A 24,591-nucleotide genomic window follows, 5' to 3' on the forward strand; every position below is an offset into this window, starting at 1 on the left:
ATATTCTTAATATTAAAAAATTAAATTATTATAATGTAATGTGCGATTTGATATTCATTAAGGGGATCTCAGAACCAATTTTTAGTGCATACCAATACATAACCACACATTACTTTGCCATAATTTAAAATTCTTTGGTGTTATTGGCAAGAATATCAGAGATACCAAACTTTCTTGATGTCCCAGGACCTTATATTAAATAGCATTCTATGTGGATATAAATGAATGACACATGTCTAGCACTTTAAACTACTTCTAATACACAGGTCAATGTAAATACTACATAAAATACTAATTATGTGGTATTTTAAGGGAATAATTATTAAGGAAGGAAGAAATAAAATATTTGTACATGTTAAGTAAAAACAACAAATAAAGAAAACTCTGTAAAGATAAAGCTCCTTTGGGGCAGGGAGAGAAAAGAATGTGTTTGCTGGTCCTGTTGAACTCAGGGCTTGGGTGCTGTCCCTGGGATTTCTTTGCTCAAGGCTAGTAGTGCTCTACCATTTGAGCCACAGCTCCACTTCCATCTTTTCTTTTGGTGGCTAATAGGAAATAAGAGTCTCACAGACTTTCTTGCCTGGGCTGGCTTTGAACCATGATCTTCGGATTTCAACCTTCTCAGTTTAACTAGGATTCCAGGCATGAACAAATGGTGCCTGGGAGAATTATTTTATAAATAGTTTTAGATTTGCATTTGCATCCACAGGTACAGCACCTGTATACAGAATCCAAATGTATTTTACTTAACCACTTTTATTTAATTGACCACTTTAATTTTACTATGTAACTATATGTTATATTTTATTATATGATCTACTTTTTAAATGTTTTGGTTGTGCTAGGGATCAAACTGAGGGCTTTCAGCACTAGGCAAGAACTCTATCCATGAGCTACCTCTTAACCCCTCCAGTATAACTGATATGAATGGAAAACAAACACCAGCTAATGACACAACCTTGACGTAATGTTTCAGAGACAGCTTTAAGTTAGCATATAACATATACTTCTTGATGATGGATTTATTTTTCTAGGTTTAGAAAAGTCTGCAAGATCTATTGCTCTTGCAATTAATTTCCAGCTTCTCAATTTAAAAATATGCTTCTTAAAATTCTTTTCAGAAGAAAGCCATTATAAAACTTGAATTACCACAGAAAATTATGAATGAACAGCTCTCTTGTATTATTGTGATTGAAACTGGGACTGATTGAAGTTCACACCATGCACTGTTAAAATACAAATGCCAAATATTCCTGGAGTTCCTCAAATTTATTCTTACCAATTATGTAAAGTTGTTTATAATGGCATTTAGATATCTGACACAATCTTTTATATATGCCTCACTATTTGAAATAAGACAGGCTTCACAATTTTTCCTAATGCTCTAGAAATAAAACCTAATATGTGTACCCAGAACCGAATTTTCAGTTCGAATCACCTCATCTTTTTGTTAAGGATTTATCTTAGCTTTCTAGTATACTGGTAAAGAAATCATTTCTCAACTGTGCATTCCCATGAGAAACAATTCCACTAAGATTTGATAGATTCTGTTCAATGGATAATTTTAAAACTTTGGATTTGTTAACTAGTAAATATTCCATCACAGTATGGTTTTTGTAATATGTTCCAAACATTTCTATAAAATACTTCTATAAAATACTTAACTTTAGAAATGGACAATTTTAGTAGCCTATTATGACAAACTTAAAGGAAGAAAAATAATATAAAACTTCAACTGAAATTTAAACTACGTATAACTAGGCAGGAATTTCCCAACTTGCAGTTTTCTAAGCTAGAGGTAAATAGAGTAGCTTTTTCTTCATGTAATTGTCAAATTCTGGGCCTCATACCTTCTAAACAAGTGTTCTATCACTGAATTAAATCTACCTCCAAGGCTTTATTCGCTAATTACTGAAGCAACTCTAGTTACATGACCATTACATCTTCACATTTCCCTCATCGTATTCCTGCTTTAGATATACCTCACAAAGACCTAAGGAAAGTTACTTTATTCCATAACCTTTGCTAGTGTGCTCCAAAAAACTCTTTAACCACAGGAGAGATGAAATAATTGCACACAAATATATTCCTAAGGGCTAGGCTCTTTCAAACTCTAACATTTCCACGTTTCCACTTGACAAGAAGTGATCAAACATGTATCACCATTCAATTCCTACAATGAAGCATTAGAAAAAAATACTTATCGTAGTAACCAGGCCCCAAGAAAGAACCTTCATCTTCACAATTGTATAAGTCATATTCATCTATAAATGTCTCTATGTATGTCTCTCTGTCTCTTTCCCTCTCTCTATATACAAATACATAAATATATGTAATAACTATACATAGATACATAGACATGTATCTATCTATACCTATATCTATGTGGATATATCTCTGGATTAGAAACCTAAAGCATAAAATGTTGGATACCTAATATGTATCATTGGATAGCTAATGTTTATACAGTACTGTCTGTTAAACTGAGTTTGAAGTTTACCTGCAGAACACTACCCTTCCTTCTCATGACCTTTATCCTCCTCAAAAGTGGTTTCTTTCAACAGCCAGCCCTGTGTCTGGAAACATTCCTTCTTATACGCTAAACTAACTCATTCTGACAGACAAATAATGGACACAATTTTGTAACTCCTTGAAGAACAGAGGTATATGGTTTTGTTTTAAACAAAGAGCACAACCTTGTAAAAAGCAGCTAATCTCTGCGTGTAGAGTTCTCTTGGAATCAGTGAACAGGTGGGAAAGGCATTGTGAGGGAAATAGTTTACTGTTCTGCTATAAATTGAATGCTAAGTATAAGCACTGTGCAAGGCATTAGATGAAATTACATCACATAAGCAGTTATTCAATACTTAAGGGCTAGCCATAAATTATATTGGTGTACTTTCTGGGTTGATTTATATACATTCCATCTTGCATTAAGTGGCAGATGTAATAGGCTTAGTGCATAAATATAAATAGTCATTTGAAGGAAATACATGTTCCTAGATAAATACAGATGGAAAAAAAGGAAAGAACTACAGTATGTGTTAATCCTTTTTTAGGAACAAGTGATGGAGATTAAGTAACATCGCGAGATGTGATAGAGAGAAGGGAAAGAAAGAGCTACAATTAAGAGTTATCTTAAAATAACTCACTTCTGCCTTAATGGCATTATGTGCTACACCTACTTTACTGGTAGCCGAGTTACCTGTGTTCAAGGTAAAGTTTTAATGTCCAGAATTTATTATTTGAGTGTTTATTAAAAATAATTGAATCTGTCTTTCTACTTTAGTTAAATACGTTGAATTCATCTTTATATCTTCAGCCTGAGGTCACAGAGATTTCATCTTAATTACAGAAAAGTCTAAGATGTTCTAGTAGTAGAACATCAAGGTCCTCTAAAAACACCTTTTCTGTCTTAGAAAACTCTAGGTTAATTAGGAAAGAAATATCAATGTCAAAAACCAGTATTATTTATATTATAGACATAATTTTTCTCAGAGAAAAAGTATATCATGTACCTGAAATCTTACATTCATTTTTAGTATGGTAAACTCTCAATTAATGTGGTCCATAGCAGAAGGTAAATTATAGATATATCTAATGAAGCATCCTTCCTATATTAGTGCAATAAATGGAGATGGATGTTACAAGTAATTAGAACTTCTTTAAACACCAGACCACCCTGAAAATCAAGGTCACAGTTTTGTAATTGTAACTGCAATAGCGATATTTCAAAAGCCATCTGTATAAGTAGTGTTCCCCAACTCTCTAATGATCTCTGTATACACAATTCAACACTTGAATTTAAGGAAGAATCCAACTTACCGGTGGATCTGCCCCCTTAGAACCAGTCAGCCCTCCTGTTAGGGATTCGATATCCTGAAAAGGAGAGAGGTGGTGTTTGTAAAATGCTACTCAAAAGCAAGCAGAGAATGACCCATTACAACAAAGATACCCACAGGACAATATATTAGAAATGAACTCTTCAACTTTGGGGGGTGGGGTGGGGGAGGAGGGGAGAAGGGGAGGAGTGGGGAAGGTGGGGGAGGGAAGGGCTAGTGGGACAACAACAAGGGAAGGGGTAACAATGATCGACAAGTAATGTGCTCATGGCCTTACTCATGTAACTGTAACCCCTCTCTACAGCATCTTAACAATAAAATAAAATATTAAAAAAGCAAGCAAAGAGCATCTCTGCTTGCCTCCTCTGCCAGAATAATATTGCCTTTAGCTTCAAAGTTAGGCATGATACTTTAGTTACTTTTTATTCTCTTTTGTCACAATCTTGAATACTATAATACTAAACAAACAGCATGCATCTAGAAACTGATATATTTCTTCTTGCTCTTTCTAGTGTATAAAAACATAAACAGGTTACTTATGCTTGAAATATGCAAATAATATATCTCCAGGCAGGAAAAAGATGTCTGTCTCTAAAGAGGTAAAATGAACATATAACAGAAAGAATGACTGCAATTAATACATTGTTTTCAAGAATATTAGTACAGCAAAAAAAAAAGCTTCACTCACAAAAAATTAAAGTATCTATCTTTCATTCTATTAGTCAATATGTAAGATATAAAAAAGGTAAAGATTGACTAGCTGGTCTTTTACAGAGATCAATCCAATCTACAATAATCACACATCATACCTGAGATAAGATACTTTTGTCAGTGGTATCAGAGGTGATTCTGGCCAAAATGCACTCAGTATACATATAAATGGAAGTGTTAATTTGAAAGCCCTTTCTACAACTACTTATAAGTAACTTTTAAAGTGGACAAATGAATGATAATGAGAAAAAATAGAGAGAATGTAGTCAGATGGTAATGATTATAACTGAGCCTTACGTAACTTATTCTGAAGTGGAATTCCAGACTTTAAAGTAAAATGTTACACATTTTAAATGTTTACAAATGATTTAATGTTTAGGCCATCTCACATTTTAAAAAAAATCAAAATACACAAAAATATAAACACCTGTCTGTTCAATGATACTTGATAAAGAGTTTGATGTTGCATTGAAGAATAATTCCTTCAGCTAGACTCTTCCTTATGAATCTGATCACTTCTTACCTTCCTACTTCATGTTGAAGAGATAGAGATACAAATCCTGGGAGTAGAGTTGTAGTTAGAAAGTCAACAAGAAAGATGGCTAACTAAACATATGGAGGTAAAAGAAGGAATACTTATCCTTAAAATAACAGGAATGACTTATGAGCAATAAAAGAACTCATGCTAATTTTATTGTTTAATCATATTATTTCCTACTACTATTTTAAAAATGGGAAGTCAACACAATATGTAGTGAAAATGACCATATGACAGAATTATTTAAGGCAGGAGAGAAAGAAGGAAAAGTAGGTATGTTTCCTTCAGAAGAAGCAGATTTTGAGGAGGAACTCAGTGGAGGATGAAGTTCTACATGCATATTCCATTAAGACTCATAAGTGATTAGGCAATCACAAACATACTTGCAAAGAAAATTATTATATTACATTTTCTGTAGTATTATGTTATATACATATATACATATATACATATGTAAATACATATATAAATATACATATATAAATATAAATAAGGAGATATAAATACATATATATAAATATAAATATATATAAATTCCAAACCCCACATCTGTGTAAAGAACTTCTCCATTTCTTCCCCATTTTAACTTCAAAATAGCTTTATGAAATTGCTTTAAATATTGTAAGTCCCTTCCAGAGAACAAAGGGAATAGAGAATCCATTAAAGTTGATGCCATGACTTTGTCCTTTGAATACATTTTAAACTAGATGTTTTTTTTTTCCAAAATTTAGTGTAAGACAGCTTTTTCGCTCCCAAAATTCCCAGTATCTTACTAGATATAGCTGCATTGTTGGTTATGTCTATTTATAAAGGGCTATTTTTACTAGATTGCTGAAATTCTCTATTCCAACCTCATGTAAGGCATAAAGCATCAACCAGCCTGGGTATGCTGGCTAGCATCTATCTTAGCTACTCAGGCAGTGATGATTAGGAGGATCAAAGTTTGAGGCCAACCCAGGCAAAAAATTAGCAACAACAACCTAAACCACTTAAAAGATGTATGTAGTGGCATGGACCTACCTTCCAAGGTATACTGATGGTTACATTGGAGAATCTTACTCGAAGGCAAAGGCTAAACCTTGACCTAGGAAGTACAGAGTCCTGAATTCAAATCCCCGTGTTTCCCAAAACTATTAAAAAACAAAAGAATCAAATTATGTAAATCCTGTGTTCTAAATGTTCTTTTATACTCTTATTAAATACTTTAAGTAAATTAATTCCGTGTGTATTAAAATATGAAACTTAAATTAGCAAACAAAATGAAATGTCCCTATTGAATTCAAATATACTTTTTAAAAATTGTTTAATGTTTAGGAATGAACTCAAAACACTAGGCCATAAAGTGACAGAAATATAAAATAAACAGAAAATAAATATATGGTCCATGGTTCTCTTTGATGCAATTTCTGTATGGTCAGGAAATAAAGTTCTGTTTGTGTGAAAGATTATTATAAAGAAAGAGATGCTAGATTGTTAGAGAAAACGCATGACTCTTTTCATAGGCATAGAAAGAACTTCTGCATTATACAGTATTAACCACAGAATTTCTCATGGAGCTCTGAAATATAATAGAGAAAATTAAGTGTATTTTATGTAGTTCTTCATGGATTTAAAAATTCTATCCTGAAGACCTTTTACTTTCATAGAAAAGCTGTGCTAATTTTTTAGATTTCTTTTTAAAAATTAAGATTTTCATGGTCTTGGGGAAAAAATCAAAAGAATTATAAAGTAATCAGCACAGATTATGAATGGTAGCTCAAAAGGATGCACAGATATATACTCCTGTCTCTTTCATTCAATACTAAAACATTCCTGAGCTTATGCTCAGTTTCAAGTAAAAAGTATGTCCTACTTGGATAGATGCCCAAGTTAAACATAGCTTGTCACTTTCTGCAAACAGAATGTCTTTCACGTGTGAATAATGAACAGTGTACAGATGCATTTATGCAATGAAATTAGCAGGTAAAATAAATAAGTCCTTTGAGGAACTAACATGTGGATTGCTACATAGTGCTTAAATGATAACTAAAAGTTGATCTTGATCCTTCCAATCCAGGAGCATGGGAGATTTTTTCTACTTTCTAAATTCTGTTGTGATTTCTGTTTTCAGATTTTGTAAGTTTTCATCATAGAGGTCAGAATGGCATTGCCACGTTTGTTAGGAAATGGAAAAACTTGGAAAAAATTATATTAAGTGAAGTAAGTCAAGCCCAAAGAAACATAGGTGCCATGGTTTCCCTTATTTGCAATAACTAGTATATGTCTGAGACAAGCAGAAAAGGTCAGATAAGATGATGTTGAGCGAAATGAACCCCAAGATAATGACACAAGTGGTTTTACTTTCTTGCTATTGTTTCTAACTTATTTATAAGGTACCACGTGATTTTTTGTTGCTTTGTATGTTCCTCCCCCACTGTATAACCCCTGCTTTCACTGTATTTGATGTTGGTATAATTTGTGGAGGGGAAGGGAAAAAACAAATCATTTAAATAGGGATACAGGTGGACTCATTGCAACAATGAGATGTACAAGACCTTATGTCGAAAAACAAACTTTACAACTTTGGCGCGGGGTGGGGTGGGGGAACGGGGAAAACGGGATGGAGAGATGGGAAGGGATGGTCAGGGGAAACAAAGGAGGACAACAATGCTTGATAAGAAATACTCATTGCCTTATTCATGTAATTGTAACCCCTCTGTACGCTATTTTCATAATAAAAAATAAAAAGAAAAAAATAAATAAAAAGAAAAGAAAAAGAAAAGTTGATATCTTACATGATTGCTGAGTGATTTTTCTACAGAAGTGAAATGTTTTATACAAGGGTGTCCATATTATTATTTAAATGCACACATATCTATAGTCAAAAGGGATAATAAATAGTAAAAGAAGTAATTTTCTAGGAAGATTTAAAGATTACTATTGCAATTCCATTTATATGACTAAAACATTGAAAATAATATTTTATTTTTAATTGAATTACAGACTTTATATTTTATACCCTATATAGGACATGGCTAACATCTAACACAGCTAATAAAATAGCTAACAGCTGCAAACCATAATTTTACAACGCCAACACCGTGTTCAAATGGATACTAGAGAAACAGCTTCGTCCGGTTACCTGATAAACTAAATCATATACCTCTTGGCTATGTAAGCAAGACTAAACAATAAGTCCCCCAATCTGGGTGGAATATACTATCTGCTAGATCCCTCGAATAGGGAAAACTAAGCAATGTCGTCAGGAGAAGTGGCATACTGTTTCTCTTTGGTTTCCTGGCAACCAAAGAGGCAGGAAACTTTCCATCTCACAGTTTCCCAACACAGATACAAAACCGTTTGAATCCAGTGTAGAATCATCTCCTCCCTGACAGAGCAGCTTCCCCTTCTGATCTCTAGGTTTGAGGGGCAGATAAGTGAGTTAAGCAGGCACCTTTGGTGTGATATTGAATTGGGCACTTGCTCTGAGGTGCCTTCCATGATTCTTGGAGTGATCCTTCTTAAAATTTGTGTTCAAAGCACCTCATTTTCCTCCCACTCATCTTGGTCCTTCTAGAGAAGTGGGGAGCAAGAAACCTGTTTTCCTTACTCATGTTGTCTGTATACATAACAAGTCCAAAATTCATTTGGAATAATCTGTCCTTACCTCTTGATCCTATCTAGAAGCATGGCCAGCCAGCCTAGCCTAGCTCATGCCATTACTGCCTTACTGATTACCTATTATTCTGATTTCTATCACTGTACAGAACAAAACAAAACAGGCTTTATTAATTATATAATTAACTTAAATTCATCAGAGCATTTTAAGGGCTAGGGACATGGCTCCTGTGGTGAAGTATCTGCCTAGTCGACCAGGCCCTGAGTTCAAACCTAATACCATCAAAAAAAGTCAGACAAGGCTAATAATGAAGAATTTTACCCCACTTTCCAAGGTAGGCAATACTTAAATGAATTTATTATCTTGTTATTAACTAGCTTGAACCAAATCGCAAAGGGTTAATGTCTTTTAATATAAGAAAGCTCTGCTTCTGGAATGACAAGAAGTAAGTCTTGGATAGTTTAAAACGGAGAAATCTTAAGCATGACAAAGCTCAGTTCCAGAAGGGTTTGGCAATTGGTGCCTGAGTGAGACTTGAGTAACCAGAAGCATGGTCTCATCTCCACGAAGGTTTGGAATTAACTCCACCTTGAATTTAATTGACACTTTCAGGGCCTAACTGTGCTATATCCCTACAAATTCCTGCTTGAATTGACTTTTTTTTCTTGACAGACATTGTGAATGAGAGAGCTATTGTAATTAATCATACAACTTTCTGTACAAAGCCATTGGGTTCAGATGACATAAGTTCAGTTTCTTCTGAATGCAGGTGGGAAAAGAGAATATTAAGATTCAAAGTCACTTTATATATTTTTTATTATAAAGATACTGTACAGAGGGGTTACAGTGATATGAATAAGGTAATGAGTACATTTCTTATTGGGCATTGTGACCTCCTCCTTTGATTTTTCCCCTACTATCTCCTTCCTCCTCACCTCTCCAACTCCTCCCTCCCCCACCCTGAAATTGTAATTTTTTTTGTTTCTTTCATATGTTCTTCCCTCCCCCCGTTTTCACTGTATTTGATTCCTGAGCCCTTCATCTTTTCCTAATTTGGGGAGGGGAAGGGAAATAACAAAATGCTGAAGTAAGGATCCAGGTTGAACATTGCAACAATGAGATGTACAAGACACTGTATTGAAAATGAACTTTACAAAATCACTCTCTTTTACAGTTACTGTTATATTCTGATTTTTTTTAATCCCTGAAGAACAGGATCAGACAGTTAAAGAAAAATATGATAAAAGTAATTTGATATCAAATTCAGTAGAACAGTGGAAATAAACTTTTAAATGATCAATAAAATCTAACATCACTTGTGTCAGTAAACTAGGGTATCTTCAAGCCTTCCAGTAGTTTTTAAATTAGTAATCAAGTTTTCAGGACTTATTGTTTCAAAAATGACTTCCTATAAGATGAAAATAATTAAAACCTTACAATAATTGTTAGCCTCACATTTTCAACTTTCAGATTCATGTATGTGAATTACATTACATTACTTTCTCTCTCAATTCATATACTGAAGTCCTAATGTCTAGTATCACAATATGCAATCCGAGTAAGGTGAGAAGCCCAACATGGATGGTGTGTTCATGAGAAGAGGAAGAGAAGAGTGGATGTGGGCACACTGAAGAAGGCTACCCAAGGACACAGCATGCAGATGGCTATCTATAAGCCAGGGAATGACACTTCAGAAGAATGAGAAGCAAACAACACTTTGGTATTGGAATTCTAACTTCCTAAACTGTTTCTTTCCAGAAACAAAGATAATAGATTGTGTTGTCCTAAACAAATGTCAGTTCTAGAAAATTAATGCATGCATATGTTTATGTATATGTATATGTATATGTATATATATATATATATATATGGGACTATTCTAGAGTTTCTCTGGGAAAAGAAATTATATTTAGAGTATATTAGAGCTCATTAAGCAATTGCCCAAAAAGTGTACAAATAGTTCCATAAAAAATAGAATAATAGAATAACCACTTTTATCAAATGATTATGTTTACAATTAGATTTTTAAAGCCTTTAGAATATTTAATAATTTTGATAGAATTTCTGGTATTTGATTATGTTTTAAAAGAAGTCTGCAAAGTTTATTAGATTGACTATATCAAAATTAATCATTTTTATTATTTCTTGAATTGGAAAATTTCTCAGCATGTCCCTCTTCTTTCGCTTTCTCTTGATATAACCTGTTGTTCCCGCTACCTTGGGCAAGCCTGTTATCTTACTGTTTACATACAATAGCCACCGTTCTTTTGCCATTTTTGCTTGACACAGCTGACCAGTGTACCATCCTTGAAGACTTTCTTCTCTTGGTTTTCACTTCCTTTCACCTTCTATGTAACCTTATTTTGTACACTGGCTCCATTACTGTGTGTGGTAATGAATTCTGAATAAATCTCTTCAGCTTCAACTTATTCTCTGAGATTGTCTATATCAATTTGGATGGATTTAATGTGAACTCAAACCTTATTTCCCCCTAAAATTCCCCAAATTAAGTTTCTGACCCAGCGATTTTCAGCTTATTAAATAATTTCAGGGCCAAATCAATCAGCACTCCTACCATGACTTTCTTGAAAATAAAGAATTAATGTGACTCTTCTCATCATCACCTGCAAGCCTACCATTTTAATGCTTTGGATAATATCAATAATATCACTCACTCAAAGTAGAAATAAAATCCTATTTTTATTTGTTCTCCTCTTCTCCTCTTGGTACAGTTCTCCATGTAATTTCTATTCAGATTATAAATTAGATCATTTTCACTCTTGTAAAAAAACCTTTAAATCTTTCCAATTGACATCAGAATAAAGCTGACGCTTGTTACTAGGCTCTGCCTTACCCATCTTGCTTTCGGCCATTTCTTTGATGGCTTCTTTTGGAAAGCTTCTTCTCTACTGTGCCTTCAAATTCACACTGGCCCCCCCCCAGTACTATTAAAACCTCACCCTAAATATTAATTCTATCTCAGTGCCTTTGCATATGATTCTTTTGCTGCTTAGCATGTGCATTCCTAAGATTCGTTTCCAGTTAGTTAACTCATTCATTTTTATTTCAAATCCCAGCTTAAATACCAAAATAGCACAATAACTTTCCCAATCTTTTGAAACAGTAAGAATTTCACCTGGAAAAATTATTGAGCTCAAAGAATATAATAAAGGTCTTTAATGAAGGTGAAAGCTTATAGAGGCATGGTGAAGTACAGGGGATGGCAGTAGCTGAACATTGTGACCACCCCTAAGCTAAGTCTGTAAGGCCTCAAACAATCTTGTCAAAGTTCAGCAAGAGACGAATCCTAACTATCAGATTGCAGCACAGACTGCCACAGGTTCTTTATTCAATCAATCCTTTTGGAATGAAGGAATTGTTGACTGTCTGAATGAATGAATGAATATGTATTTTCCATTCTGATATATATACTCTAAGGTTCAGAGTTCATAGAATGAAATATTTCCTATGTACAAACATATCACTTAGAAAGCACAGCTTGAGGCAATCATCTGAAATTTTCACAATGAATGAATCTTTGTAAAATGTCTAAATAATCCAAGTAGTGAATAATCCAAGTAGTGAATTACTTGCCCAAGACCATACAGCTGGTGAATGCTGGAAAAAGCTTTGAAAGACCAAGAGTTTGTAGCCCTAGGCCTTGTGCGCTTTCTATTCTATTATACACCAGTAATGATATATACTTCTAAACATTCAAGGTTGTGTGATGTTTCTATATATCCCAGGGTTTCTAGCTCATAAAAAATACAAAATGTTTTAATAGACAATAAACAATATGCTAAATTTACCTTGTGATGAAATATTAAATTTACCTTGTGATGAAATATTAAAGACCTGATACATTAATCGCTGTACAATAAATTGTATACATGCTTAACAAAATTACCAAACATAAAAATTATGAATAAAGAGGTCAAATATTAATATATAGAATACAATCAGCACTTTTACTATGTAACATCTCAGAGGGACTTGGTTTGCAGAATAGAGAATGAGTAACAAAAGACAAAGTATACTTTTCGCAATCATTTAGGTGCTTTGTGTTTTTCTCTTTTACACAATGCATACTGGCACCAATCTTTCATCACAGAACACCAGCTCCTAAGGCAGCATTCAAATCATAAATCTGAGTTTGTTAATGAGGCATATTCCTCCTCTGCCAGGATTAAGCTATTATTGTTTCCTTGGCAACTTTACAGGGAAAATTTCCTGAGAGTCAGAGAAGAGATGAGAAACACACAAACCAATTTTATAAATCTTTCCTATGGAAGCTAAAGGGAGAGCCTTATTTACTCATTCTATGCCTTTAATTTGGACACAGACCAATCCAGTATCAGTGTTTTCTTTGTGCCTTACCATTAATTGCTTCAAAAACAGTGATTGAGTGTATATTGTGAACAAGGGAGGCCATGATGATAGATAAATCAAGGTCAAAGCTTTCATAGCATTTGGAGTCTAATGGGGAATCAGAACAATGACAGTTTTTCCATCAGCATGGGGCACTAGAAAGAGCTTGTCTATGGAAGACATAAACTGTGACATATTCTCAGCCTTAAGGCTATTTCAATCTAAACATGTGTCCATCTGGGAACCACTAGAAGCATTCTGAGAAATACATTTTGTTTTGTGAAGCATACTGAGTGTGGTTGTCCAGTAATTTACTTGGTAACAGGATAATTCACATCCACACAGCATTTCCTGTAGCTGACCCCATGTTAAGAGCCCTGTTGTCTCTTTAAAGGCATCTTAGCTCTCTTTGCTATTACTATTTCCACTGTGTTCAGGATGGTGCATCTGGATCTTTAAGAGTTTTAATTTTACTTGACAAAGGTCACAGAGTTAATAAGTGTTCCCAAAATCAAATAGGCTGATTCTGGGAGCAATTCTTTATAATGAAGCTCTTTTGAAGAATTTGAAGCATGAGAAGAGAAAAAGGGAAACATTTCAGGATTGCCACATAGTAATTGGAGGAAAATAGAAATACTTAGTATATGTTTGAAGGACTGAAGTAAATTGCATACAAAGATTTCTGAAGAGAGGTTAGTGGTCTTTGATGAGAGAAATAACATCTTTACTGGCCTCTGGATAGTAATTTATAACAATAGTCTTAGAAAAAAATAAAATTCCAATGCAGGTAAAATTCTATACTCAAAATTCTAGAGAAAGGTACTCATTCTTAGGAGGAAGTGCCATCAAACCACTTTGTCCATACAAGACTGTATGGCTTTTCTCACTTCACTTTTACCATGCTCCCATAAGAGATCTAGCATTCATATTATAATGAATAAGGCCCTTGTTCTATGCTCCAGTAGTTCTGCCCTACAGATTGTTATGTCTAGCAAGCACTCCAGCTCTTGTAAGTCTTACTCAGCCCAGGCATCCCCTCCTCTCAGGGGCTTTTCCTGCCTCCCTCAGGCTAGCGGAAATGATTGCACAGTTTCTTCCACAGCACCGTGCACTTAACTCTATCATGCCTCTTACTAAATCATTGTATAATGTCACTTTATTTGTCTTTCTATTTCATATGAAGAAAAATGTATTCATCACCTCTATATAATTGGCATTACCACAAAGCACAGCCAATAATATTAAAGGAATGTGATAAACGAATGTCCAATTTAACCTACTATGAAATTTATAAAGTAAAATAGCACTGACTATTTTGTGGGATCACCTAGAGATATGCATCATCTTATAGTAACAGGTTGGCATTCTGGTAAATAGATTGCTTTGGTAAGTGTCAGCTTTTAGTCTACTAAAGAATTGAACCTCTGAACAATAAAGTTGATATTGAGATACCTTGGCTAACACAACATAGGCATTGTCCCAAGGGATCTGGCAGGACCTGACAGTTGTACCTCAAACCTCCAAAAGGTTCCACGCATTAAAGATAGATAGCTCAATGATCAACAAATAGGTTCAAATTTGGTCCTCTAGTTTCTAGTCCCTTCAACACGGGAAATTGCTTGGCATTCGTTCTATAAAATAAATTGATGTCTCATTACCTAATTTAGGAGGTTTTAGATGATAAAGCCTAATAATGAATGATTAATACTAGCTTGATAATTCATAAATGGTGGTTATCTATTAGAAACTTAAATGACCAGCCAATAGGAGATATCATTATTAGTGAAATGATACACAGAAACAGATAATATGGGACATATAAAGTAAAAATATAAAGTATAAAGTAAAAATAGACTATGGACACAGATTCTAGCTAGATAATGAGACAGACATGCATTATATATAATATATATCAGAATATGTTTTACATAATATATATATATGAAATGCTATGTTTTCCTTTCTTACTCAGTGTTGGACACTTGCTGATTCTGACTATATTATGAATTGCAATAAACATTGATATTTTCAGAATTGACATTCAGTAATTCTCTCACATGTTGACTTACAATACTTTATATATATTGTAAGTGGTAAGGCAGGGATAAAAGGTAGATCCACCTTTAGTTTTTTGAGGAAACACCATGTTGATTTCTGATTTCTGATTTCTGATGATGATGATGATGATGATGATAGTACATTGGGAAGAGGAAAGGACAAAGGAAAAGATACCAAATGGTGAAGAAGATCAAAGAAATATATATATATACATATATATATAGTGTGTGTGTATACATACATATGTATGTATACATACATGGTATATATGTATATATGTATACTATCATGTTATATATGTTATATGTGCACATATACATAGCATAATGACACCCACAAAAACATTCAATATGAGCAAGAGAGAGGAGCAGTATGGGAATATAAGAGGTGAATTTATTCAAAGTATATTGTATGCTTCTATGTAATTATTAAAATTAAGTCCACTTGTAATTTTTGCTTATTCAAGAACACCAAAAAATAAATAGAACCAATCATGATCACATATGCCTCTAATCTCAGGTATTTGTGAGGTGGAGACTGGAAGGTTGAAGTTCAAGGCTAGCCCAGGTAAAAATGTTAGTAAAAACATGTTATCAAATTACATAAATAAATTTGGGCCTCGTAGAAAGGCAAAAGTAGGTGGCTCATTGTCCTCTCTGAAGTAAAAAGAAAAGGGAAAAAACTAAGGTTGTGACTCAACTGGAAAACATCTGCCTATCAAGCACAAGTATCTACATTCGAACTTCAGTGTACAATAAATGAATTTAGATAGAAGATAGTTTCCCCAGAAAACTTATATTTCTGTTCAAGTCATCACTACTTCAGTTGATTTCACTCTATCTAAATGCTTTTCGTTTTGTGAATTTGGAATTCTGGTTTCCTAAGGCAACTCGATGACCTCATTCTGTAATGTTCAGTGCTGCATTATGTAATTGTCTGAGTGAGTAGGGTTCAGAAGAATGACAGCCAAATTTACCCAGCATTTTTGCAACCAGAAATTCAGTAAAGAAGCTGAGTTTGCATCAGGGAGTCCAGTGTTGATATTAATATGGGGAAGTTAGTTACCAAATCAAACATTGGAGGCAGGATGCCTAGATTTTTTTATCTTGACTCTGATACAGGACAGATGTACAGCCTGAGACAAGTTCTGAAATTTAATTCCTCACAGCTAAAACTTACACAAATGATAGTACTATCTTCAGATATTTGAGAGGAAAAAAAGATGTTCACAAACCAAATGCAAATAAGTTGTAGCCTGAGGAGCTTGAATATGACTATTGCTTTGATGTGGTATGAATTTGCATACTGTCAACAAGAAAACTCTGAGCCTTTTAATTTCTCTGTCATGTTTGTGGTTGTGGCTGCATTCGTAATGTCATCATCTATTTGCTAAGGGTATAATAGTGAAATGTCATCAGAAAACTCTGGGAATGTACTAAGGAACAGACTGACTTATTTTCATATGGAAACTTTGCATATCTGACTACAAACCAATAAAGTATCCTGCCCTTACTTATGACAAAATCGTAAGAGACATAATCTTAATATTTCTATAGAGTTAATTGGACGCTTTCTGAACATAATGGCCTCAGTAAAGTTTCCTGTTGACAGAATATATTTTTGCTGTTTTATTTTGTTGTTGTTAGAGCTGGGTTTTGACTGAATACTTTCTTAAACCATGTCATGAATTCTTCCCTTAGTAACGAAATTAAATGACTATTTTGGACACTTGTTTGAAGATAGGTTGTAAAGAAGAAAACCTATTAAAATGGAATCCAACTAGTCTTGTCCTGTGTTTGTTCCTGCTAGATTTTTCTCTATAATATGAAAAGATACTATTTTATCCTCAAACATCATGCTGTCCTACCTTTTGACCTTGACTTCACTCTCTTGAAAAGCAAGATGTTCTTTAATGTGGAAGTAAATTTTTAAAATCTTAACTATAGTTTTATTATGAGTCCATAATAGTTTGTTTTTTTAAATAAATCATAGCTAAATATGTCTAATAACAGAAGTAAAAAGCTTACTGGAATATACGGATTCCCCTGAATTTCTAACTTTTGTTTCATAAAGATGATTTAAATGTATAATGAGTTTGAACTAAAAGTAAAAATTCTGCCTTCTCTCTTTTAATTTTGACTTGTTACTGAAAAGAATTTTCTCTTCAAGTGACATTTTTCAGTAAATCTCTCTTAAGCCCTGAAGCTTATTCAAATTTTTAAAATGCTATATGAAGTGATGTGTTTCAGAAAATTATTTCTGGATTATTGAAATACTGATTCATAAAATAAAACCATTTATAATTTCTCACCTGCAACAACTATTAGCTCAGACTGGAGAGACATATGATTAATTTGTATAAGAAAAAGAAAGGAAAATTAAATAATACATGTAATTATCAAAGAAATTTATCAGCCACTTGACCTAAAAAAAATCTGTTAGCCATTTGACATAGGTTTGTATTATTTAGAAAAGGACAATTTACATTTTAGTAATTATATTTTCCCAGAAACTCCAAAAAATGGTTTTTCCTAGCCACATTCCATATCAGCCACTGAAAACAATTTCCAAAATGTTTCAGATGCCTCCAAATATCTGTCTTCCTTACTCTTCAGAACCTTTTCTAGGACAAGACTTTGTCTTGTTTATCACTTTACTTTGACTCGGCAATGTCTCCATGAGCTAGGTACAACCTGAATGTTAATGGTGTCACTATTCCAAAGAAGAACAAAAAAATATGATTTCCAAGCAGAGGTTCTGGTTTAGTAGGTCAGAAATTCAAAACCTTTGTTTCTACAAAAGCATACTTATGTATAACTTCTTTCCCCCCTTCTACCTTTCTTCCTTTCTTTTTTCCTTTCCTTCCTTCTTTTCCTCCTTCCTGCCTTACTTCCTTTCTTTTTTTCCCATCCTTCCCTTGGTTCCTTCTGACTTTCCTGGGCTGGCTTTCCTCCACGGTCTCTGGCTCCAGAGTAGCTAAGATATCAAACATGCAGCCACCCACCTGGTAGGCAGTTTTTCTTTCTTTTCTTTTTCTTTTTTTCTCTATAAACACTCCCTGAACTTTTGTGCTCGTTTTAAGTAACTTTGTGAGAAGAAGCTGTACATTATGTGGAAACGTAAGAAAATAGAAAAAATTTTTTTTGAAGCTTTAAGTTTAGATTTCCAAGTGGATAACGGAGCAAAGAAAAATAAGAACAGACTGGTTACTACTGGTAAACCTGCAAAAAAGCATAGACGCTTCCTATCCAGCTGTCTAGTGGACAGGACTAAGAAAAACAGAGGCTAGGAAACACACAGGGCACCGCTCCCTTTTCTGAGACTCACACCAGGCTGCATTTGTCTAGGACCAGCTTCTAGCTCAAATGTGCAAGCCTGATGTAGACAGGCCCATACACTCCAGTATGCAAATATGCAATAAGTAAATAATTATTAATAATTAAAATAACTAAACTCATTAAACCCAAAAAAATGTCAGTAGCATTTTTTTGGCGGGGGAGGGGGGTTGGGGGGGAGGGGTTGGTGGTGGAGCTTGAACTCTGGGCCTGGGTACTGTCCCTCAGCTCTTCAGCTCAAGGCTAGCACTCTACCACTTGAGCCATAGCCCTACTTCTGGTTTTCTGGTAGTTTATTGGAGGTAAGAGTCTCACAGACTTTCCTGCCCGAGCAGGCTTTGAACCTCGATCCTCAGATCTCAGCCTCCTGGTTTATGTCTACCATACTTCCAACATGTTATTCCTCTCTAGTTTCTCTTCTTCATACTGTTCATGTTTGCTATAAGAAAATAATGTTTATAAGATTCATAGGTTCAGCCATACACGCACGAATATCATGATATTTAGCTATGCGGCCTTTGGCAGTAACGAGGTTTAGCTGAGGTCATGAGGCCACTATCAAAGAGCTCAGTGTCCATGAACGACGACCAGAGCTGCTATAGAGCACACAGCAGAAAGGTACTCTCTGCATACTTGGAAGCACACTTTTTCCAAAAATGGATCATTCAGTACTTTAATAATGACCTCATCCTCCAGAAGTACTAGAAATAGAGGTTTGTTGCTTAAGCCCTTAGTACAGAGTAATTAGTATGGCAGCAGGAGCAAACTCAAAGATCCTGCCTTCCAGAAGCTTCATGTCTTCTTTCTGTGTACTTCTTTCCTCAAGGAGTTTTCATTCAGTTCTGTCACTTTAAGGACTTTTAAACTTGTATATTAAAAAATTCTTTCTGAGATTCAAATTTTCATTAAAAAATGTCATTTGACATTTTTGTTGGTCATCACGCAGACCCAAGCTTTATAAGTTTAAAAATTAACTATCATTTTCTGTAGTCCCAAATTGTCTTTCTCTTGCTATTATTCCTTTTAGGGAAAAAATCCTAACATTTACTAAACAGGAAAAGCTGCAATCCTGCTGTTCATCCTTGGTTTACATCCTTTCTCAGTCCCCACGTCTTCCTTTTCAATAAGATTTCCTTAAAGCTAACCCTAAAGGTAACATAGTCATGACTCTGGTCATGACTATCTTTACCACAGAAATTCCTAGAATATTCTCCTTAACACTACTCCAGAGGATCTCTTGCCTTCCTCCTCATTTGCTTCTACAGACTTATTTATTTCATATGGATCATGTCCTTCATTACTCCATACCTTACAATAAAATACAAATTACTTATTTTGGTTTACAAATTACAGCATAAATGCGAGCCTTAACTTCACCACCAAATTCAGTGCCTATACCAGCCTCACTGCCTCACCAGGTCTTCAATATACTGGCCACTTTTTAAACACAACCCACCAATATTCTGTCTTTTTTAAAACATTTTTTTATTGTGAAAATACTGTACAGAGGGGTTACAATTACATGGGCAAGATAATGAGTACATTTCTTATCAAGCATTGTAGCCTCCTCCTTTGTTTCCCCTCTGTCTTATATGTGGTTCTCTGAATCCTTTATCTAATGTCTTTCACACAGCCAGCCATTTATACTTTAATCTCAGTTATGTGTCAACAATTCAATTTGCTTTTTTTTTTTGGTCAGTCCTGATGCTTGAACTTGAGGCCTGGGCACTGTCCTTGAGCCCTTTTGCTCAAGGCTAGTGCTCTACCACTTTGAGCCACAACACCACTTCCAGTTTTTGGGTGGTTAATTGGAATAAGAGTCTCATGGACCTTTCTGCCAGGCTGGCTTGGAACCATGATTCTCAGGTCTCAGCTTCCTGAGGAACTAACAGGAGGGAGCACCACTGTCCAGCTTACATTAGCTTTTGTAAGTCTGAATGAGCTCAGAAATGAAAACATACAATTAATCAAGTGGGGTATACAAGTTATAAAGAGAATATGGTCTACCTATTGCCATTTTGTAATTTCTCTTTAAAATTAAGAAAAATGACATTAAATTTATTTGTAAGTCAGTGAACCACATGCAAAGAAAGCTTTCATACGTTATTTTGACAATACCATTACTTAAAAAAATCACAACTATTTATCTGTTTATAAGAAGCAACAGTGACATGAAAAGCAGTGAAGTAATTATGTTCCTGCAAAGTCCCTTAAAATAAAATTGACTGTTACTATTTACTGTTTTTAAGAAATCTCTGTTAATATAAGAGACTCAGTTTACAGCCCTCTTCAAATGATTGGGAATAATGCAGCTGTTAAAATGCATGCAATTACACTGTAATGGGATTCTTTACCAAATAACAAATACTAATAAACATAATCAGAGGGGCCATAATGGAAGATTTCTGCTAATTTTGAAAGCTTTACAATTAGCTGTGATTCAAGGGTCCTAGATCTCTGTTTAACTGAATTAGTAGGGAGGGCAAAAAGTGATGTTTTAGGAAGTTGATGAAGGGGCTGTATCTGAAATTTTATTTTTCAGAACAACACGTTTAATGATAAAATTCTTTTCTGTGAATATAATTTTAAATGTTGCTTTATTCCTACATTACACAAGTATGAAGCCCTTTTTTTCATTTAATTTTTTTTTTTTTTTGGTTGGTCGTGGGGCCTGAACTCAGGGCCTGGGCGCTGTCCCTCAGCTCTTCAACTCAAGGCTAACACTCTACCACATGAGCCACAGCACCACTTCCAGCTTTGTTTTTTCTGCTTCTGTAGTGCTGAGGATTCGAACCCAGGCCTCATGCATGCCTTCCCAGCCCTCAATTAATTTCTTATATACATGATCTACCAGGGCTTTCAAGACTGTCAGCATCACAGACTCCCTCCTGATAGATCTGATGCTCTCTTCCCTTAAGCCTTCCAATTCAATACTGAAATTGAAGTCTGACCTCCAAATTCCTGTCCTTCTATGTCTGTTTCTTTGTTCTCTAAGTCTCTTTTTTAATTATCTTATTCATGCCAGTTTTCTGTTCAATTATAGGTCTATTCAGTACATAATTCTGAAGTTCCCTGTTTACTCACCATTTTCCCTAATGTAGGAATTACTTCGTGTGTATGTGTATGTGTGTATTAGGTGCACCAACAATTTTGAACTCATTTACTCAATTTCTGTTGTCAGTTGATTGTTATAAGTGCTTTCCTCTGCACAGCATAGGTTCCATGACAGCAGAAATCTTATTTGCCTTCTTACTACAATTAATAAATTTCATGCACTTAACTAAAATGGACACACATGTCAACCTGTTACCACCTACTATGCAAGTGACTTCAAAGGCACGTTTTATAAGCTTAACAACAGCTCTAACAAAGTACAATACTATGGATTTTATTTTAGTATGTTGGAGTTTAGGTTAATGTGCCATCATAATAGTTTCAGATGACATGCTTATACTTCCTATTGATCCATCTCAAAGAAAATCCTGCTAATAATTTTTCTGTAGAGGACAGAAATCCTAAAATCCTTTAGTTATGAATACATTCTCCTTTAACTTTAAGTCAGTTTTTAAATTTTTTTATTGTGAAAATACCATACAGAAGGGTTACAATTACATGAGGAAGGTAATGAATACATTTCTTATCAAGCATTGTTGCCTCCTCCTTTGTTTTTTCCCTACCATCCCTGCCCTCCCATCTCCAGGACTACACTCCCCCCCCACCTCTATTTAAAAAATTTGGTTTTTTCCTTCCCCTCCGTGAATTATTCCAACATCCAATACAGTGAAAACAGGGGTTATACTGTGGGGGAGGGACATACAAAGCAACAAAATAATCACCTTATAAATATGTTAGAAACAATCGTAAGAAAGAAAAAACATTTGAATCCTTATTTTGGGTTTCATTTCACCTAACATCATTTTACCTGACCTTTTTTGTTTGTCTCAGACATATATTAAGTATTGCAAATAAGGGAAACCATGGGACCTATGTCAGTTTTTATCTGACTATACATGAGCTAAATACACTTAGAAACTTAGAGTAGGAGTCGAGTGGTAAGTGTGTAAGATGCATTTCAGTACCACTTTGTGTTTTCAGTTATGACTAATGAATGGCCCACTCTCAAGCATATCCAAAAGTGCATAGTTAGAGATACCATGATTTGACAGAGTCTTGCAGTCTGACTTAGTCTTTTATTCTGATCTAACAATATCACAAAGGATTTTCTTCTTTCAAAATTTTAGTAAAGAATCAGTATTCTGTTCCTCTCAACTCAACTATAGACACAAAAGATTGTCTTCCTTCCAATTATGGTGTCTTTGCCTTGCATCGTGAGGCTTCTGTCCTGAGAATTCCTAAGACCAAGTAATGGCAGGTTAGAAACTTACTGAACAGTAAAGGTTACTGTTACTCTCTTTTATCCCATATTCACTGTTTTTGTTTGTTTGTTTGTTTGGGGGGGGTTTTGTTTTGGTCGGTTGTGGGGCTTGAACTTGGAGCTGCCCCTCAGCTCTTCAGCCGAAGGCGAGCGCTCTACCACTTGAGCCACAGCGCCACTTCCGGTATTCTAGTGGTTTATTGGAGATAAGAGTCTCATGGACTTTCCTTTCCCCGCCTGGCTTTGAACCATGATCCTCAGATCTCAGCCTCCTCAGTAGCTAGGATTACACGCGTGAGTCACCGGCGCCCGGCTGTTTTAAAGGCAAGGGCTGGAGCTGACTTCTCAAAGTCTATAGTAAATAGTGTATATACATACACTTTCTTGCTCTTCTTTGCCTGTAATATTTACATGAAGCCCAGTTTCACTTGTTTGCAATATAGCCCTGATTTCTATATTTAAATTTTATTTCTATGATTACCTTTACTGCTTTAGCCCAATTATTTTTTTTGGGGGGGGGGTCGGTCATGGAGCTTGAACTCTGGGGCCCTGATGCTATCCCTCAGCTCTTCAGCTCAAGGTGAGTACTCTATTGCTTGAGCCACAGTGCCACTTCCGGTTTTCTAGTGGTTTATTGAAGATAAGAGTCTCACCGGACTTTCCTGCCCTGGCTGGCTTTGAACTGTGATCTTCAGATCTCAGCCTCCTGAGTAACTAGGATTACAGGGGTGAGCCACCGGCACCTGGCTAGCCCAAATTTGTGACAAGATATTATTTTTTTAAATTTATTGTAAAGATGCTGTACAGAGGGGTTACAGTTACATGAGTAAGGGAACAAGTACATATCTTGTTGAGCATCGTTACCATTGTTACCCCTTCCCTTTTTGTTCTCTCCCACTATCATTTCCCCTCCCCCAATACACTGTCTTGTGGGTATCATTGTTGCAATGGGTCATCCTGTGTCCTTGTTTCAGTGTTTCCTTATTCCCCTTCCCCTCCACAAATTAGACAAATGTACATACAATATGCAGGGTACCAAAGTCAAGTACAGTGACAACAGGGGATATACCATAGGAGGAAGAACATATAAAGGAAACAAAAAAATCACAGAGTACATTAAAAACAACAACAACACGGAGAGGCCTTTTGTGTCCATATCTTGGGTTTCATTTCACTTAGCATTATCATATATAATCATGTGTACATAGCTTTTGAGCTTTTTCTGCTCATCTGATAAAATTATCCTAGACATATCCTAGTTACTCCTAAATGAGGGAAATCATGGGACCTATATCTTTGGGTCTGGCTTACTTCACTTAATATAATTTTCCCAAGTCTTTCTATTTTCTAACAAATGAGGCAGTGTCATTCTTCCTGATGGAAGCATAGAATTCCTTTGTGCATATATACCACATTTTCTTGATCCATTCATCTACTGAGGGGGATGAACCCACAGACCTATAGCCACCTAATCTTTGATAAGGAAGCTAAAAAATAGAATGGAAGAAAGACAGCCTCTTTGGTAAATGGTGCTGGCAAAACTGGTTAACACCCGTAGAAAACTAAAATTAGATCCTTATATATCATCCTGAACCAGAATCAACTCCAAATGGATCGAAGACCTTGAAGTCAAAGCAGACACCCTGAAAACATTACAGGAAGGAATAGGAGAAACTCTAGGGCTGCTTGGCACAGGCCAAATTTTCTTAATAAAGACCCAGAACACAACAATCAAAGAAACGTTGGACAAATGGGATTGCATAAAA

The 24,591-nt window shown here is 35.0% G+C and overlaps 1 protein-coding gene across 9 annotated transcripts in view; it reads right to left on the reverse strand.

Annotated features, from left to right (window-relative positions):
• The window catches only part of Ppfia2 (PTPRF interacting protein alpha 2), a 338,232-nt gene that overhangs the window by 275,003 nt on the left and 38,638 nt on the right, over nucleotides 1–24,591 (reverse strand). For all 9 annotated transcript variants that reach the window (XM_069989192.1, XM_069989190.1, XM_069989222.1 and 6 more), the window contains one exon: nucleotides 3,826–3,879. In XM_069989192.1, coding sequence (XP_069845293.1) covers nucleotides 3,826–3,879 — 54 coding nt within the window. The remainder of the gene's footprint in view (nucleotides 1–3,825; nucleotides 3,880–24,591) is intronic.

This window comes from Dipodomys merriami, unplaced genomic scaffold (assembly GCF_024711535.1).
Source record: "Dipodomys merriami isolate MVZ:Mamm:240054 unplaced genomic scaffold, mDipMer1.0.p SCAF_10, whole genome shotgun sequence".
NCBI classification, from domain to species: domain Eukaryota; kingdom Metazoa; phylum Chordata; class Mammalia; order Rodentia; family Heteromyidae; genus Dipodomys; species Dipodomys merriami.